This window comes from Gallus gallus, chromosome 7, assembly GCF_016699485.2.
Source record: "Gallus gallus isolate bGalGal1 chromosome 7, bGalGal1.mat.broiler.GRCg7b, whole genome shotgun sequence".
NCBI classification, from domain to species: Eukaryota; Metazoa; Chordata; class Aves; order Galliformes; family Phasianidae; genus Gallus; species Gallus gallus.
This window is the reverse complement of record NC_052538.1, coordinates 5,440,803-5,460,479: the sequence shown is the minus strand read 5'-3', so window position 1 is coordinate 5,460,479 and position 19,677 is coordinate 5,440,803. Positions and strand designations below refer to the sequence as shown.

Below are 19,677 nucleotides of genomic sequence, written 5' to 3'. Positions count from 1 at the left end.
GTATCAGCTAATTATTTATGTTTGGCGTGTCATACTGACACCCAGATATGCAATAACACTTGTCTTTTTTGATGATTTTTAAGTATTGCTGCACATGGCTCTCTTGGGCCTTCGGAGCCTTTCAGGCTTAGCATAAAAGAGTGTGTTTATGTATTCTGCAATCTCCGTTCCGTAGCCCTTCTCCTCGTCCCCCTGAGACGAGCTGTGTGGTTTAGAGAATCCTTTGAAAAGCTCTGTTCCGGCAGGCTGCTCAGCTGCTGCTTTAAGTGTTACACAAACAAGGAACGATGGTGATTTAAGGAAGAGGTTAGTGTTTGTTCTTTTCCTGGGGAGAAGATGCTGAAGAAGCAGTTTCCTCGAAGGGACTTCCTTTTCGGGCTGTGTGCCTTGAGGACAGAATGATCTCTGAGATGATGTCTTTCATGCACTGCAGCCTGAATACCCAATGGTTCTGATGACTTATGTCTGAGGGATTTGTGCCCTTGTAATCACAGGCTTCTCTCAAAGTTCCATCCCAGGTAAAAACTGGGATTTAGATTTATAGCTGCTGTTGTAACTTCAGTCTCTTAAATAATAGTAGAAGTGGCTATTAAGTCTCCTGTGCTTTTTGCTTTTCCTGCCGGTGAGGCAGAAGTCAGCTTGGAGTGGCTGCTGCTGGCAGAAGGGGGCTGCCTTCCTTCTTCCTTTTCAGATTTGGTTGCTGGATGTAATCTTTAAACCACAGCCCACCATTCGGCTCTTAAAGCAAAATATAAACTTTGGCAATTGCTGCTGCTTTTTTCCAGCTTGTATTCTTGTTCTTATTTGGAATATTCTGGAAGATACTGGAACAAGAAAAAACCCAAACCTTAGGCTGGAGACGATGATAGGTGGCTTGGCCAGGTTTCCTTAGCACATCTCACTATTTTTTGTGTGTGAGTTCAGACATACAGTAGCATGGTAGCAGGTAGCTAAGTCCAATATTAATTTTAGGGTTTTACTTCTTACTATTTTTGCAAATGTACTATTTGCAGGGTAGTACTGTAGTGAAAGGACAGCTATCAAGGAAGCTGGCTGCAACCCAAGTATAAAAAGCCAAGGAATACTAAAAAAGAACAACAGAAATCAAACCAACAATAACAACAGAGTCAAACTTGCACACAGAAACTTTGAGCAGATGCTGGCTGGAGATAATTTGTTTGATTGAAAAGCAGTGCCTGAATATTTGCCTGAATTCAGACTGGTGTCTGAAGGATGAAGGGTATAACAAGCCCATTTAATTTGTGAGGAATTGCAGTAAAGAAGAGCTGTGTAAGTTTAAGTCATGGGGCTTACATTTAGAAAGTGGTATTTTGGGTGTGCTTAAAATGAGAAAAGAAGTGCTTGATGGAAGCAGGTAGGTAGCAGTGTGCTAAAGCAGTGTCACATCCTGCCCAAAGAACTCGATTGCTGCTTTTTGTTATTTGTCTCCAGCTGCCTTGAAAAAAAATAAACTGTTAAAATTAGATTTGCAGCATACATGCAATTAGTGGGTGTGTTGTGTCCAAATGACTGTCTGTTCCTGCTGTCAATGAAGTAAAACCAAAGAAGTCAAAAGGGAAGACTTTCAGATAAGCCTGGTTTCAAGTAGAAATGGAACCATTAACTTAGTCATACCCCATGTAAATGTACAATACCTTCTTTGCTTTACATTTTAGTACTTAATTTGGTAGAGCTCTTAAAGCTCCTCAGCATCTTCATCTGAAGAGTGTTACTGTCTGATTCATCTCGAACATGTGACATCCATGGCCGTGCCTTGTTGGGCTAAGTTTAGAGATCATGGTGTTGAGAGATGTGAAATAGCAGCTACGCAGGAAGCTGTGGTGAGTCAGTTTTATAATCCTTTCAAACTGCAATCACAGGGCTTATAGTGTACAGAGAAAGTGCTGCAGGTGCCGTGGTGGCAGAGGTGTTGCTGACAGGTCTGCTGGCACTTGGGAGCTGGGGGTGAGCACCAGGGATCTGCGTGAGTGCAGGTGGAGGGAGCTCCTTGCAGGTTACTGCTGTTTGTTTTCCCCCTGATAAACTGTCAGAAATATTTTTTCACTCGAATGAACTGTGAAAAGAGGGCATCCTTACAAAATAAAATGTATTCAGCTGTTATTTGCTCAGTGCCAAAGTTTCTGCATGTTTGTGCAGTAAATGTTGGTGAAGATGTGTTACTTCACCATGACAGTTGGATGGGTGTCTAATCTTGCTAGCAGTTTTAAAAGTCTGAGTGCTCACTTGCAGGAAGCAGATGCTTTTTTACTTCTGTTTCAGAGTGTTGAACGATATTAAAATCTCAAACCTATTTATTATGATGAACAATCCTGTATAGGTTGGTGTTGTTCCTTTCTTAGGAGGGGAGACAACCATAAGTTCTTTCCAGGCATGTGTAACATGGCAGGCGTTGTTATGATGGACTACCTAAGAATCAGTGTTTCAGTTACAAACACTTTTATTTCTGAGGGCTAAACATTCATATCTGTAAGGTAACATACCTAAGATGAAGAAGAGCCAATTAATGTTTTCTCCTATGGTTCGGCACAGCAGAAGCAGCTAGAGAGCATTGCCTGTAGCTGCCTGGGGTGGATCTTTTCCAGTTCTACCCTGACAAGTGGCTATTTCTCATTTGGGTAATTTGCAACTTTACAGTTCAGGACTGCTCTACTCTAATTGTTAAATTCAGTGCCTCTTGGGAATGAGACCAGTACCTTTGCAGAGCTGTCTCTCAGCATAAGTGTCTCTGTTTGCCATCAAGATGGACACGCACACCTGGTTTCTATCTAACCATATTACATAGCATGAACTGCAGTCTCTCATTCTGTGCAACTCGAGTAGTTAATACTACCTAGAAGTATAAGCTCTGTTTTTCTGAATGCTTTAAAACCAGTTGATCTCCACGCACATTGCTGCCTGGTTTTGTGAACCTGCTAGATACAGCCTTCTCTACAAGCACTGCGAGATGTGATAATGCACGCCTTGTGCCCATGGGTGTACCTGGCTTTTCTTGTTAAAGTGGGCAAGATGGGATGAAGATCAGCAACAGGAGTTTACAAAGGAATCCATCTACGTGAGTCATTACTACCCATCAAAACAGCTAACTTTGTGGCAACGTGCTGCAGTCTGAATTACTTCTCATCTTCCTGGCTACAGCAAGGTCTGAGGAGACGGACAGCAGCCATTCTGGGGGCTCTGGCTAGGAAGGAGTCAAAAAAAGGTGTGCTGATGGAAGTAGGAGCATAGTTTGGTACTTCGGGGGGAGTGCTGATATTCTAGCCAGCAAATGAATCCATGCGTTTCCTAAAACACGTCTGAAATCTGCATTCCAGGCGAAACAGATGGTGGGTTTTGAAAAGCCCAGACTTGGTTGCTTTGCTGTTGTATTTTGTTGGAAAGCTCGTGCAGTTAACTGCTTGTGGCTCTTGATGTGAGCGAAAGCAATGCTTCCCCAATCTTTGTACTTCTATGGTTATTCAGTCAGCCCAGCTCAACCACATTTGGTTTCTTAAGTATTATCTAGCACAATTTTTGGCATTAAGGAAATTCCCAAAAGCGAACTTTACGTGTGGCTGAGTAATGGCTTCTCAGCTGCTAATATGAATTGACATCAAGCACCGAGCACAACTTGATGTGAGTGAAAATGAATTCTAATGCCTTGTGTGTGCTTTACTTGCTTAATTGGCAGATGCAGAGAAAAACATCTTTAAAATATGCCCTTCTTGAAGTAATCTGGATTCTTGACGTGGTCTTTACTCTTCAGGAAAAAGACAATCTCTGCTTACAAGACAACCACATTTGTCAGGAGATGATATTGTTGGGCATAGGCTGCTGCAGCTGGTTCTTACCTTCCATCTCTTCCTTGTGCCCCCCGCCCTGCCCCCATGGCTGTGGCAGTCAGCTGCTTCGTGGGTTTGTCATATGGCCTGCCCCCCAAGATTTATCTTTCTCATATGGCCAAATAACTCCATCCCTGTGGCAATTTGTTTGAATAAAGAGTCTGGCAACTGAAGTTGAGCCTGGGGGACATAGCATGAAAATCAGGGGTTGCTTCAGTGAGCAATTGCTCAGTGAAACGGTTAGCAGCTAGAGGAAGAGGTGCCCAGGCCTTCCAAGCGGGGTGAAAGCCTCACCCTGTGGAATTCCCCGTGTAGTAGGAAGAGTTTACAGCGTAGAGCATCTTTGATCACAAACGTGTGCGCTGTTTGAAATGAGCGTTAATTTCTACTGAGAGATGGTTCTTTCCTTACTGCTGGTTCGAACCGTCGGCCTCTGTAGGAGTGACACGCATAGAAATGAGATTAAGGAGCTTTTGTTGATTCCTTCAGCCCAGCGTTCTGCCTTGTGCAAGGTCTCTAGCCATGGCTGCCAGTTGCTGATGCACGGGCATTGTTTAGCTCTGTGTAGATCAAAGCTGGGTTTTTATCTGGAGCATTTCACATTTGGAATCTGACCTAATAATGCACACAGCAATAATGCATCCCAAGCGCTGCTCTGTGTCTTCGGGTGGGTGTTTGTGTGTGCTTCCTATGGAGAAATAATATTTGCTTCCTGATGCAAAATTGGGAGCACGTCTGAAAACGCGTTTGTATGAATCGATACTGATCTTGCTCAGGAAAACTGAGAGCAATGCAGTAATTTTTAGTCTAGAGACGCAGAGAGAAAATAGACCACATACTAGCATCCTCCCACATTAAAACCTCCATGCACTTTGAGTAATTTCTTTACATGAATGGCTGTATCTCATGGACATATTTTTCCAGGGTGTGGAGATTTATTTAGGCGTCCCCCTGCATGGCTTTTCTGTGTTTTTTAAAGGTGGAATTGGGGGTGTAAGTGAATGTAGTTGAGCTGTGGATGGCACCTCTTTCACTCTGTGCTTTGCCATGGCTGTTAGGGTATCGCAGGAGTGGTGACTGTGTTCCTCAGAGCTGGTCCAGGCTGCTCATCTTTTTATGCCAGTGACCTCTTTTGGCAGGTACATATGGGAGCTGAGAGATTTCCTCATTAAAAAGCTGCACGTGTCATAATACTAATGTGACTGGAACAAAGCTAGCTACCTCCTTTGGGACTACTTGATATGATTTTTCATGGTTTCGAGCCTTATTCATTCACGCATTTAATTTATTTTTCTTTTTGAAGGTCATTTCTCTGTTTGCATCGCCTTAGATGGTCTCTTCTCCCTGGTGTCAGGACAGACAGGAATGGTGGAACGCTGCACCAGAGAGGTTTGGGCTGAGCATCAGGAAACATTTCTTTCCTGCTGAGTGTGCTCGGACACAGGGACAGGCTCCATGGAGAGCTGTTTGGTGCCCATGGCTGTCAGTATGCAGGAGGCATCTGGGCAGTGCCTTCAGTAAGGAGCTCCTGGTCAGCCCCAGAGCAGCCAGCTGGACCTGGTGAGCCCTGTGGTCTCCTTCCAACTGAACTTTTTCATTCTAGGGCATCCTTTTAAACACTTGGGGAAGGCCAGGGTTCCTGTAGGGAGGGAGGCCTTGAATAACGTTATGCTATCTTAGTTAAACATGGTACACTTCTCAGCGCTGCTCCCTTAGAATAAATAAAAATGGTATTGGCCCTGAAGTGGCTCTCGAGCAGATTTCATATCATTGCTCACATGTGATCTGTATGCATTTTAATACTACTCACATGCATTTTTTGCCCCAGTTCTCTATTTTAGCTTTCCATTTCACTTTTTCTGTAAGTTCTTAATGCCTCCGAGGACTGCATTTGAAGATGCAATGAGACTTGAAAGGCATCCTATTGACAAGAGGGGAATAATGAGGTGGCTCTTAAACGCATTTGGTTCACAATATTTTATAATTATCTGTGTGAACTTTCAGTATTTAACTAAAGGAATTAGGAAATGGTGATTATACAGAGTTTTCCCTCTTCAATCACATATATGCTGCATTTCCTTAAAGTGTCCCTCTGCAGGGCTGTGTATTCATTAATTCATTTCATTTAACACTTGGTTATGAAGCATATACAATTAGTTGACGACATAGAGAAATAACGAACTGGTTAATCGGAGTTCTGGGGGCTGAGGCTGGTTTCCCTTCAGAGCATTATACAAATTGAAATTCATTTTTTGACCAAGGTGGTGAAAATCTGTACGTAATGCTCTCATCATTCCGTGTGGTTAATCACAAGTGTGATGCTATTTGTTGCTGAGCTGTTCTTGATGGGGGTAGTTTTAGAAAATGAAAACAGAGGAAGGACACACTGTTCTCATGTCTGCTGTTGCACCTGAAATATATTTGGACGTGCTTACATGTACTGCACAGAGCTGAACCGTTGAGTGGTCGTGGTCTGAAACCTGCTATAAAGGGCTGGGAGATTGGCAGGTCTCAGGCTGCTTATTTCTGTGAGTGCTGGGAGGGTCAGCGTCAGCCTGTGTGTGCCTGCTGAGTTGCTGGGAGGGCTGATCTGTAAAACAAGTGAGTTGTTCACTCACCCATCAAGTGTTTAAACACATTCAGTGTGGCAGTAGGAGAAATTTGATGTGGTTGTTGGGAAGTAGAATTGAAATCTGAATGCAACTCCAATCACAAAGTGAGAGCGAGGAAATAATTTTATCATTAGTAGATATGTTTTATCTTAGCCTGGTAAGTTCAGAAGTACGACAGCTGGGCAGTGTTAAGTATGGAGGACCCTTGTGGCATAGTACAGTGAGTGACCTAAGGTGAGTCCTTGCAGGAGTCAGAATGCAACCCAGATCCTGAAGCACCCCAAGCTTGCTAATCCTGGCTTAGGCTCGGTCACACCAGAACCCCCAAATCCTGCTAGGAAGGAGCACATCATTCTCTGTTAGATAGTACATCTCTATCAGGTACCACCATTGTAGCTTTTTGTCTAACATGTGTCTACTATTTTCCCCTAACTGTGATTTGTGACAATAGAAGTACCATTTTCATAACACTGTGTGTGTACAGTAAGAACTGGGCTTCTCTTGAGGAAAAGTTAAGACCTATGGGAAACTTATTTGATTGCTAATGGATGATCTTTCTGCATACAGCCGTGATGAATTTGCCCTTTTTGAAGATGCATTTCTCACAGTTATATGAAAGACTACTGTCTCTTACTTGGCCATATCAAAAGCAAGTACATCTAACGTGAGAATTAATGTTTACAATGCAGTTTTGGCTTCCTTTCCCCATTATCCTTAAAGCATGCGACTTACAAATGAAAACATTTACATTCCCAGCATTTCATGTATTGGTGAAAGCTCTTGGACATCCTTTTTCCACAAGCGAAGCCTTTTTCTGTTTTGCTTTTGTACCTTTTCTCTCCTGTAATGAGCCACTTTGTGTAACAGGTGGGAGATTCAAGAAAGAGATAGTAGTTGATGGACAGAGCTACCTGCTGCTGATTAGAGATGAAGGTGGCCCTCCAGAGGCACAGGTGAGCATTGCACACGGAGCTTCATCGTGGCTTCCCTTTCCTTCTAAATGTTACCAGAACCTTCCTATAAGAGAACCTGCTTTGCTTTGTTCTTTCCTGTGTCCTGCTCATCTTTCTGCTGCTAAAATGCTGATGTTGTTCTCGGGTGAAAAGTACTCTGTTTACAAAATACTTGTGGTTTCAAGAACAGCGTGAAATTCTGTAGTAATATGGGTTAGTTATACTGAATGCCTGATCATTATGATTCCACAAAATTTCATTTCTATTTTTGGATTCCAACTCAGAAGAAATATTGATTAAAGACAGGTAAGATGAGTGCATACTCAGTAGCATTCATACTTGTGTACAAATCTGTATTCCTTACTGCTTCCACATTTTCCTCCCTAAGCCACCGTAAGACTCAGTTTTCCGAGTTCTGGGCCACTGTTGAGTTCTCAGGTTTTCACCTGGTTTCTGTATATTGTGTCACCTCCTTGCCCTGTGGAAGGCAGCTGTGGGTTGTGTGCCTAGCACTGTTGTGCTGTTGGAACAAAGTCTTTGCTTATTGCTTGTGTGATTCTGAAACCAGAGAAGTTTCTGCCCACCTGGCTGCAGGCAGCATCCTTGTCTTCAGTCATCCTCCAGCTCTCTCCCTACCTTTTCTTAGGTAGGACGAGCAGGGCTTCTCAAGTGCACTGCCTGTGCTGGCCTTGCTTTGCTCAGCTGTTCGGTAGCGGCTCAGCAGCAGGAGCTGCACCACTGCCAAACAGCTGAATGGGAGCTGTGCCAGCGGCAGCAGCTTGGATTTCAGAGCTCCACTGTTGCTGATGAGCTACAGGAGGATGGGAGCGTGGGGGAAAGTGTCTGGGCAAAGGAGAAGAGAAAGGAGGTATGGGAAACGGAGACCAGAAGGGACATCCTGGAAGGAAGTGTGGCTCACACATCTGCAGCCTCAATGAAGTTCTCTGTTTTAGCCTGTGAATAATTTGGCTGAAGCACGCAGCAGTAGCCCTGCCTTGATGCTCAGAGAGCATTCCCTCATTAAAAAAGACAAAAAAAAAAATTAATACTGCGATAGTGTAAGTACACACAGCCATCTAACAGACATTTTGGTACCTGGAGAATTGGTTTCCCAGAACGTATCTGAACTGTTTGCAAACTCATGAGCAGACACTGCGTTGCCTTTGATCCCTGCTAGGTAAATTGGGGTGTTTAATTCCCGCTGTGGCTCTTCAGAGCAGTAATGAAAAGCCCGAGGTGTTAGTGCTGGTGTGCTTTTCAGAGGACACGTTTTACTTGTCAGTTCTCTTTGTTGTGTCATGGGCATAATTTCAAGTTACACATATATTTAATATCTTTAATCTCCTTATTAATTCCTACCATAGAAAGTTTACCTCTGGGCTACTGAATATTTATAACAGAAGTGGAACATTATCTGAAGAAAAATGTTTACATCTCAATCTTCCCTTATAATTTAGACAGGGCTAGTTATTTTAGCCTTAAGGTTGTGCTTTTTGCAACAGTACAGTATCATTCTGTGGATAATTGGGGTAGAATTCTGATCTCACTAAGTAAAGAGCTGAACTGCAGTCAGCAGAGCAGGAAAAACCTGCACGAGCTGTTAGTGCTGAAGTGAGTGCTTACAAACCCAGAAACCTTGCAAAATGTACATAAACATTTCCCAAATGAATCCGCTTGCAGCTCTCTGTGTGCTCAGTGTGTCCCTAACCTAACTGGCGTGTTGTAGTAGCAATGTAATAAGAGGCATGAGTGCTGCTGGCTAAAACTTGTTTCTGTTGGTCTAAATTTGGGTAGGAATGGAATCACTTAGGGAAAAATAAAGGCAGTGAGGTAAGCTTAAGTGTTGTTGTTGGTTTTTTTTCTGTGCTATACACATTTATTGCGACGTTAAATGTGTTTAAATTGTCTCGTTTCACCTGTGAGCTAGAACTTGCATGGTCACTAACCCAGCACCTTCCCTTGGGCTGTGTGTGCCTGTCTTCTAGTGGGGTTCTGATGCCAAGAGAAGAGCAGTTGGCTTTCACACAGAAAGCTGAATGAGACAGCCGGTACTGCTTGTCCAATCCCTGGGTCTGTACAGGGAGTAATTGGAGATCTGAAATTAATATTTTTGGACATAGAGATCTGAGAATTGTTAGCACTGCTTGTAAATCCACAGCCGTGTTTGCCCACAGAAACACCAGCATGTAAGCATGCCAAGCACAGAGTGGGGAAAATAACATGCTCCATGGGGCAGTCAAGTGCTTAGGGAGAAGTACTTCTCATTCATAATTCACAAATACAGCAAACTGAGACTGTGATGTTTTCTTTCTGTTAATGAAAATCAGCGTGCACTGATAGCAGTTGTGATATACAGTGTGGTATACCAGTGAACAAGTAGTGCAGTTGTGAGCATCGGGGCGAGCCTTTGTGCATCCCAGATGCTTGCACAGTGGTGAATGTTGACTCATCATCTTTTAAATACCACACCACAATTTTTTTTAAGACCTAGTTACAGTCACTGCATTTTTCTACTTCCAGTTTCCCACTATGTAAGATAAGAGTTGTTTTTTACCTCTTTTCACTGCTTTGCTCTCAGTACACCTTTTCCATTTTTATTCTGCAGTTTGCCATGTGGGTGGATGCTGTTATATTTGTCTTCAGCTTGGAAGATGAAGTTAGCTTCCAGACTGTTTACCACTACTACAGCCGTATGGCTAACTATCGTAACACTAGTGAAATTCCAATGGTACTGGTGGGAACACAGGGTAAGTGCATTCTTTATTACATGCAAACACATAGACTGTTACAAGCTGGTAGTGCCATATCCTGTCCTTCTCCATCAGTGCTGCCCTACTCATCTGATCATGAGAGCTTGTGTTAAGCTGACAGGTAGTCAGCAAGGTGACTTGCTGACATCTGGGTTTCCTTGGCTGCCTTGCAACAGGGCTTTGGCACTGCAGGGACTGGTTTAAAAGGGGAGGCAAATGGCCATGTGGTGCCCTTGGCATGCAGTGGGTCTCTGTATCTAGTCTTGTGGGTGTCCTGCAATAAATTCTGATCAAATAGGACTTCCTGCATATAGGTGCTGCGCTTCAAATGCCTTACTTCAGAGAGCTGCTGTTTTGGAAGTGTAGCATAAGTTGTTTTTTGAGTTCCTTCACACTGAAGCATTGCTTTCAGTGTAATGCAGGGTTTGATTTTGGGCCTCTTCCCTCTTAGTGCTGCCGAAGCTTTCCATTGCTTTCTTAGCCTCCTTCTTGTCTGCCTTACGGTCAGAGTGATTCGCTTTCAGCTGCATGCCTGCAGAGCTGTGAAAGCAGAGCTGTGCTGCAGGAAGCAAGGGGAAGTGTGGGGAGCAAAGAAGGAAGAAGAGCAACAAGGCCTTAGGGTGGAAACAGATGATGAAAATACAAAAAGGGAAGTAGGTACACAAGAATTCCTAGGACAGCAGAAATTACAGACAAAAGCAGAAATGAACGGCTCTGGAGGGCCACGTGGTCCTGACACTGGAGCTGAAAAATAGGAAGGGGAAGCTGAGGTATTTTTTCAACACATTTCTGTCACTTGGGGGTGAGGTCTTTCATCTTATAGCAGCCTTCCAGTACCTCCTACAGGAAAGCTGGGGAGGGACTTTTTATAAGGGCAGGGAGCAGCAGGACGAGGGGAAATGGCTTTAAACTAAAAGAGGGGAGATTGAGCCTGGGTATCAGGAAGAAATCCTTTACAGTGAGGGTGGTGAGACACTGGAACAGACTGCCCATTGAGGCTGTGGATGACCCTTCCCTGGAAGCATTCCAGGTCAGGCTGGATGGAGCTGTGAGCAACCTGGTCTAGTGGGAGGTGTCCCTGCCCTATAGCAGGGGGTTGGAATGAGATGGTCTTAAAGATCTCTTCCAACCCAAAATGTATTTGTTTTACAGAGATGGTTTTTTGTTGCAGCACTGATGCAAAGGGGATTTTTAAAACGTGACTAAATATGGAAATACTGCTGGTATGTGGAATAAGCATGAGAAGAAAACAGAGCCCTGTGGCTATGCTGACCATCAAACTGTGCAGTGCTTGATTCTGCAATTGACCCGTTTGATATGAGCTTGTTAGGTTTTTGAGATGATCTTTGAAACGAGGGCTCTCCCAAGGTAATGAGCCTAGGCTACAGCTCAGCGCTGTATTTGCTTTGCAAAGTTGGTGGCACTCAGTTAATTTCTGCTTAAATGTTATTAGCGCCCTCTGCTGCCTAAACAAAGAAGCCTGCAGTTAAGATTTGATCATATGATCACTTCGTAGATCTCCCCAGCTGTTTGCTAGTGTTTGAAGAAAAGTCTGTGTTAGTGCAAATCTAACACTCTTTCTAGGTGTTACAGTACTGCATGGTACTGTTTCTTCCTTGCACTCCATTGATTCCCTGCTGAAAGCGTCGTGTTCTTACAAATGTGAGATGCTTCATGCTCCGGGTGAAGTTTACTTGTAAGCCAGTGTTGCTGTTTTAGGAGGCTTAAAAATCATTTGACGTGTTTATATTTACCAGCCACTTGTTCTCCTAAGCATGTTTTACTCCAAACCTCATGTCCTTTTGCATGAGTATGTATTTTTTTGGAAGTGATGACCCAAATATATTCTGGGTAACCTGTAGTTACCTTTAGTTGTTAGAATCCATCAGCGAGGTGTGGATTTTAGTAACAAACTATAAGGTTAGATTGATGTCCTCTGTTTCCTAAAAAATTCTAGAAATTATGTGGTTTGTAGTTCAACTGTATTGGCAGTGATAATGATAAGGCAGAGTTTTCGAGTTATACTAAAATCTATGTGTATTTATCTTTTACTCCTGCTGCTGCAGATGCTATAAGTTCCAGTAACCCACGCGTCATAGATGATGCCAGAGCAAGGAAGCTATCAAACGACCTCAAGAGATGCACTTACTACGAAACCTGTGCCACCTATGGGCTCAACGTGGAGAGAGTCTTTCAAGATGGTAAAGATTACCTTTTCTCATCCATATTGCACAGTGTTGTGGTATCTAATAACTCTTCTAGTCTCAAGCATTTTGAGCTGCTTAATTCAACCTTGTTTTTCTGCTTGCTTTCGTACTTGCTTGATATCAACAAAGGTTTCTTGGTTTTGATTTAGTGCTCATGGAGACGTTAAGAGCATTTTAGATAAGTAGTTGCAAATTGTCCTCCATGACCTAGAAGTCAGAATTAAACCAAGAAAATTGATAGGATCACAGTAATCATTAAAAGTAATGCATGGCATTCTTGGAGTGTTTAAAGCTGGCAGTTTTGTGTAGGTGTTTAGAAGTAAAGTTGGCTGCTTAAGGGTGATTTAAAAGATGAAGAGTGGCAATGTTCTAGTTTGCCTTGTGAAAGGTCTCATTGTGTGCCATCTAAAAAGAAAGAAGTAACTATTTTGGACAGTTAATTTAGTGGTGGAACTGTGGCTGGAGAAGCTACACTTAATCTTTTGTACGTGAAATGGACTTAGTGCACCCTCTAGTGGAAACTCAGCCATGTGTCTGGAGATTTTGTTGCCTTCTGTTCCAGTGATGATAGCGTAGTATCTGAGCATATTGGTTGAGCATTTGGGATTTTTTGTTAGATTTATTTTTGAGTGGCAGCTGCAGTTAAATTTTTAATTACATATTCACAGTGTACATTCTACTTCTTTTTCTCTCTCAAGGAGCTTTTGAGAGAGAACTTTCTTTGGGAGAAGGTAATGTGATAAATTTGTGAGCTTTTAGGTAACTTATTTGTGTCTCTACTGAATTTCAGAAGTAAAGAGAGAGAACTGACAAGCCTGCTTGAGAAATCCCAGGTTCTGTTCCACTGACGTGAAATCAACCCATTACTTAATATTAACCAACTAATGGAATTAAGAATGCTTCTATAGAGATGTGCTGCAGTTGCCAGGCACGTCTGGGGCCAAATCTAATTCCTGATCATTTTTGCTGTTTATTTCAGCCTCTGACTAGTGAGAATAAGTTTGTTGGTGTTTATTCAATAGAAAATAGGAGCCTGTATCCTGAAATGTATGCCAGTTTTATACACGTCCTCCAATTTTGTTTCAGCCTTGTATGTTCACAGGCATTAACTGCCTGTGTGGAGGCAGCACAACACTTAGGCAAAGTTTTAGCTCTTAGTGGTTCTGACTGTGTGCAGCCAGTCTGGTGCCCTGCTGGGTTCTGCTTAGCATCTTCTCTTCTAGGAAGCTGGTGTTACACTGGAGTGCCTGTTCTTCCTTTTAATCTAAAGGAATCAGGCCTCCTCCTCATCAGGCCATTATTACTTGAATGGACAGGACAGGTTTCTAGGTTTGTTTTGCTTTGTCTGCTCCTAGCTGAGAAAGAAAGAGTTGTTGATCACTTTGTTAATAGTGCCTGCACATCATCTTCCACAAAGGTGGCTGTATGAAGACATGGAGCTGCTATACCCCTGAAGAGCACATTCTGTGCATTGGAATTACTTCTGGACTTTGCTTGTACCTGGAGGGATATTTGCTCTTGGAATTTGGGTTTAGGATTTAGTTGCTTTGTACTACAATTCCAGGGTAGCTCTTGCTCAGTGTTGGAGTGCTCCAAAGTGTTTGCTTTAGTAGGTCTGTAAGGGCATTTCACCTGCCAAGGGCCCGCTAATTTTGCTGGCTCATAATTTTGTTGAACTTAATGATAGCTATAGGCGCTTTTTTATTGAATATGGGTGGTGCAGCAGATGAAATGGGGGAGATCGGTTTTGATTTACTCATTTTAGCCTTAGTGTCTCATTTTGCATAACGTGAGTCCTATTTTAGTCCAGTCCAACACTATGCAATGATTTGCATCAGCTCTGATTGACATGTATAGTCGAGATTTCTAATGACCATACATCCAGCACTGCCAACCCCAATTCCAGCTTCTGTTGTTGGGGAAGTTTGAATTGCTGGTGGGGTGTTAAATCTGTGACTACTTACAAACTTGGAGTGTCTAAAACCTCTTTATAATTTCTAGTTAAAGTAAACCTCTTTAAGAGGATTTGTCAGGATGGTTGTTTGAAATGTATGCAATGTTCTTTTAAGAGTTGGAATGCTAAAGTCAGGAGAGTTTGGAACATTTCAGAGGAGTCTTTGTAACCTTTAGCGTTGTCCCACTTAGGGCTCATCTCTGACGCTGTTTGAAGTTGGAGCTGCACAAGCAGGCCTTGAATTTCACTCTTAAAATAAAGAGAAATGGAGAATTCCAGCTCAGTAATGCGCTCGTAGCTCTTGGTGTTTGGAACTTGAGATTGTTGGATGGGAGAATTAAGCTTTAAAGATGGGTCTAATTAGTATTTGATCTTGCTTCAGAGTGCCTCATTAAGAATTAGGGGTTTTTCCTGCTTATCAAAACAGATTTTATCAATGGCATCGGAAATGATTATTTTAATATTTCTTGTCAGCGCAATATAGCAATGACTGTACTGCCCCGAGATGCCTTTTTAATGACTTTAGCCTTCTTGAATTAGCTTGATGTACCATTAATGCATAAGAATTGCTTTTATTTTTGTTCATGATGTATTCATAATTACATGGCTTTCCCTGGTTCACGTTCAGCCTTTTTTGACCCATTTAATTATGTGCTATGCAGCTCTCTTATGTCACAGAGGGAAAGGCAGATGTAATTTCAGTTCAATATTGAGCCTGTTACTGAAGCTTAGCAGTTTCTATTTATCCACATGTGAGTGGTGAAAGTGGAAAACAGTTCCTTTTTAGCATAAAGTTTCCATGTGGGGATCTTTCCCTTTGGTTTGTCTTACTACTACAACACCACAAGATGCTGGCAATCTACCAGTTAGTCTCACTTGCATTATAACTCCCAAATCTCTTAATATGGGGCAGGAATTAGTCATACTATGCCATGTAGTCTGAAACAGGCCAGTGCTACTTCAATATTTGTACCATTATTGGTGTTATTGGTATTGTGCAGCCTTTTGTTACCTATTTTCCCTGCAAATTAACCTAATCTTATATCAGGTATTTCATTTCCAAGTCCTGTGCTTGGGGTATTCTGCTACCAACTAGTGTTTGCACTGTTTGTGGAACAGCTGTGCCTGGAAGGTGTACCTTGAAGTAGAAATTCTCCATTACGGGATGGAAGATGACAAATTAATCCTTGTAGGCCTGGGTTACAGGGAACGGCTGTCGCTTGTGATCAGCATTAACAAGTTGGTTTTTATGGATGTATTTTCATTAAGAAACGCTAATCAGTCTAATGGGAAGTAAGTAAAGCCTCACTCCTATGAGACCGACAGATCTTTAGGAAGAGGCAGTATTCGCTCGTACACTCGATATGGCCCTGGGGGTGCTTCAGTTCTGAAGTCAGAGGCTGAAGCTGTGTGCACCCAAAGTGCTGTGCAGAGCTTGGGAGCAGGTCCTCTGGCTTCTGTAATTACTCTGATTTCAGTGACGTACAGCTGTGACCTTTCTGCAGAGTGCTTATGGCTGCGGCTCGGCATCACAAGTGACAAGCAGCTCTGATTACTCATTAGTTGGACTTGACGAAGGTGGACTGGATCAGCCTATTAAAACTTTGAGGTTTTTCCTTGTTTTCACGTGTGCTCACTGTTTGCAGAACAGCGGGAGCCTTGTTGTGCCATCAGCCTCGTTTCTGCTATTGCTGAGCAATGTTTGTAGGCTTACTCTTAAATCAGTGAAATTTAAACTCTTACTGTTCAAAGTCTCCAAACTTCAGTCCTTCATTTCAACTCACAGCACACCTCGTGTGCATCCTGATTTAGAAATGACAACGGCATCGTGGGATTCTTTTATCCTCTCACAGAAATAGGACTTCACAGTTCAACAGCGCAACTGTAATTTGTATTGCTAATAAAGTTCCAGAGAAGAGTAGTTTTTAGCTGCAGTGTGTCATGTTAGGTTCCGTGGAGTAAACAGCAATCTCTGAAAAACTTCTCATGTGCTTAATTTTATTGGGCACATACACATGGCTTTTTTTAACTCGTGATTTGAAATACATACAGTAAGGCATGTTACTTGAAGCCTTGAATGCTGTGGTGATGCAGAGTTAGGATGTTGTGCAGCAGGTGACAGCTTCTGCATCTCCTGAAGAGTAGAATAAATGGACTTAGTTCACCGCAAGATAATTCTTCTCTAAATGGAAACAATGTTGGTATATTTCATTAAGGTATGAAAGAACAGGGTTTCTATTACTGAAGATTGAGGATTGGTCCAGTAGTTTTATATACTTTAATGCAAATATGAGAAGAAGTTCTGGGGCAGGAAGCATGATGGTTGTTTGGTGGTCAATTGCCTTTTATTGGCAATAGACCCGAGGGTGAGAGGCATAAACAGTGTGTTTTATAGGTTCATGTAAATTTTATTTGAGATATAAAATGGTACGAGGTGGTTCGTGTAACGTCTGCAAACAGAGCAGGGCTGTTTTCCATTAACACCAACCACTGACATGAATGCAAATGCTGAAAGGAGGAGAAAGTTGGAAAATTCCTCTTTTGTTGCGTCTGCTACAGCTGAGCACTTCGATCTTTGCTGTTGTGTTCCTGGGTATGTTCTGTCTCATTTGCTTATCCATTCAGTTCCATGCATAAATTGGGCTTTTGTTCTTGTCTCCCTCCATGTTAATTTGTTCTCCAGCACATGTTCAAAAACTACTGTGTGTGTGTCAGTCATGTCTGTATTCCAGCTGCAACTTACATTTCAGTTAAGTGTGCTGATGTGGGTTAATCTGCAGGAATGCTGTTGTTCAGAGGTAGGGATTGCATTCTATAAGCACATCCAAAGAAAGTACGGCATCTTCTGCTCTCCGTTTTTGTTAACCATCATTTCTAATCTGATAGTGATCAACTGCTACTTTTCCTTAGATTTGTACTGACGAATTTTAAGGCAGTGTGTTAACACCTTTTCTGCCATCTCACACCTGGTGTTCTTTACAGCTTGACTCAGTACCTTGGTCGTTAGTTTTAAATTTGGTGGATTTAGATGTGTTGGTACGCAATGACTCTGATGCAGTACACCCACAGGACACCTGGGAACGCCAGCGGTGCCCAGGGCAGAACTGTCAGCTCTGTGAGCAAAGGCAGCAGGCAGCACCACGGCTGGGCAGGCTGCTGAGATCTCCCAAAGCACCACTGTTGCTCTGATGTAGTTGTTGTTCCTAGCGTGTAGCACGCTTTCGTCTCAGTTGCAAAACCACAAAAACCTGTCAAAATGCCAATACTGCATTAATATGGCTCTTAGCTCTATAGCTTTTGTCTATCCCAGCTTGTATATTTATCTCACTTAGTAGCATTTATTGTAGCGATAGTACGTTTTTTTTCCTCTTGTGATAAAGGGATGATTTTGTCAGAGCAATCAAACATTTCAAACTTGTGTAATCAACATCCCTTTGTAGTGTTTTCTGTTGTGTAGCAAACATTTTAAACTTCAGCGTTTGTTATTAGCATAGATTGTTCTTCAAAGGCCATTTCTGAAATGCATTGCAAATCATTCCCTTTCAACTAATCCGTATGCATATGCAAATCCTATTGAAACTTTGCTTCTCTGGGCTGAGCACATGTGTAGTCAGAATTTAAAAGCCTGAATGAATACACGGGGGTGGTGTGTGTATGTAGTAAGGCACAATGATTGTGGCATTAGCCTTTCTGAACTCCTTCCTGTGCCAGAGAGCACCAGCACTGCTGCCAAATAATAAAGCTACATGTTTTTTTCTCATTGCCCAGAAAGAGAATTCTCAAAACTGCTTGCCTCTAGCTTTAGGCTTGAAACTAGTGTTTGATTTGATGAGATAGCTTGCAGTGGCAAGTCTGTGGTGCTGCAGGAGGAGACTCGTCGTCCTGCTCTTCAGTGACACCTGGATTCTTGGGACAGAATGTGCTCAAGGAGGGTTTAGCTGTTGTTCTGAGGGGCGTGGATTAGTGGTGAAATATTGGTTGTAGGTGGACAGTTGGACTGGGTGACCTTGGAGGTCGTTTCCAGCCTTGGTGATTCTATGATTCACTGACAGCGCAGTGCTAAAAGAATGTTCCATACATGAATGCTGTTTGCCGCTATCAAACTCCTTTGTGTCCTTTCCTTACACCAACAGCATTTTGCTAATAAACATGCAGGTGTGTTCTTTTCAGTGTCCGTGTAGCAGACCTGGAGATCTGGGCACACAGGAGGCTGCTCTGTTCAGTGCCTTCTGGGCTGTGCCCTTTGGATAGGCTGAAAATGGTTTTCATTGCTACAAAAACCATTCCGAACATAGAGCTTCAAAGCCCCTTGCCTATCTGTAGTTAATGAAGGAATGTTATTGGCAGATGCTGAAAAAATTTTTCCATAGAAGATTGGATTTGGGGCATAAAACTTGTAAATATTAGTAAAGACACAGATCATTACTGGCTTCAAGTCTGTCTACGCAAGCTCCAGGAGCTGGGAGCATGCAAGTGATGCCTCTGTTGGTGATACTTCTGTATTGAAAAGATAATAATAACTGAGAAGTAAATCAGCTTCGGTTTAGCATACGTACAATTGACTTGCTCCCATCATTTATGTCTTTTTTGATGGCTGGTACGGTTGCTTGTGTCTTAGGCTTCACAATTTACAGTCTCACAGAAATGTATATTTATATTTAAGCTGAGCAATAGCACAACTAATGAGAAATACAGGAAATTTATAGCACTTGGTGACTGATTGGATAAGTATCTAGACATTAATTGAAATCTGAGGACTCCCAGCTGTCTTTCAATTAAAAATAAATAAATAAAAAGATGCCATTTTGGACAAACAAAACTCTTTGCTGCGTGGTATTTTGTAAGCACTCTTCATGTTTATGAAAAGTGTGGTTGTAAGGGAGAGGTGAAAGGCTGGATGTTTTTTTGTTGCTGTTTTTAACTATTTGCCAGTGCTTAGATAACTTGCGTAGCTGCCTGTAGGAACTGATTAATTTGCACATACAGAAGTACTGTTTGTTCCTTATTTTACAGTCTGAACTTGAAATCACTTGTCTTCTCCCAGAGTGTATCCTCTATGGGATCACGCCTTTTGGCCATGAAGATGTGGCTGCAGTCAGTAGTGTCAGAGGCTGATGGACCCCCTCTGGTCAGCAGAGGGGCACACAGCCCTAACTGCTGGGCGGGGAGCATCTGGATAAATACTTCACGTTAATCTCTATTAACGATGCCATTGAGCGGGCCGTCTTTAGGGATGGCACAGCATGCTTCTGTGCTGTCACTCTGTAAATGTACCGTTCTTGCCGAAGCTTAGTCTTGTGAAAATGTCTAAATTTTCCCATTAAGTGCTTAGAAAGTAATAAAACTAAAGTCATTAGCCTTC

General features: G+C 42.5%; 1 protein-coding gene across 17 annotated transcripts in view; it reads left to right on the top strand.

The window, feature by feature from the left end:
• The window catches only part of AGAP1 (ArfGAP with GTPase domain, ankyrin repeat and PH domain 1), a 295,523-nt gene that overhangs the window by 95,828 nt on the left and 180,018 nt on the right, over positions 1 to 19,677 (top strand). For all 17 annotated transcript variants that reach the window (XM_040703942.2, XM_004942493.5, XM_421880.8 and 14 more), the window contains 3 exons: positions 7,319 to 7,404; positions 10,010 to 10,151; positions 12,221 to 12,355. In XM_040703942.2, coding sequence (XP_040559876.1) covers positions 7,319 to 7,404; positions 10,010 to 10,151; positions 12,221 to 12,355 — 363 coding nt within the window. The remainder of the gene's footprint in view (positions 1 to 7,318; positions 7,405 to 10,009; positions 10,152 to 12,220; positions 12,356 to 19,677) is intronic.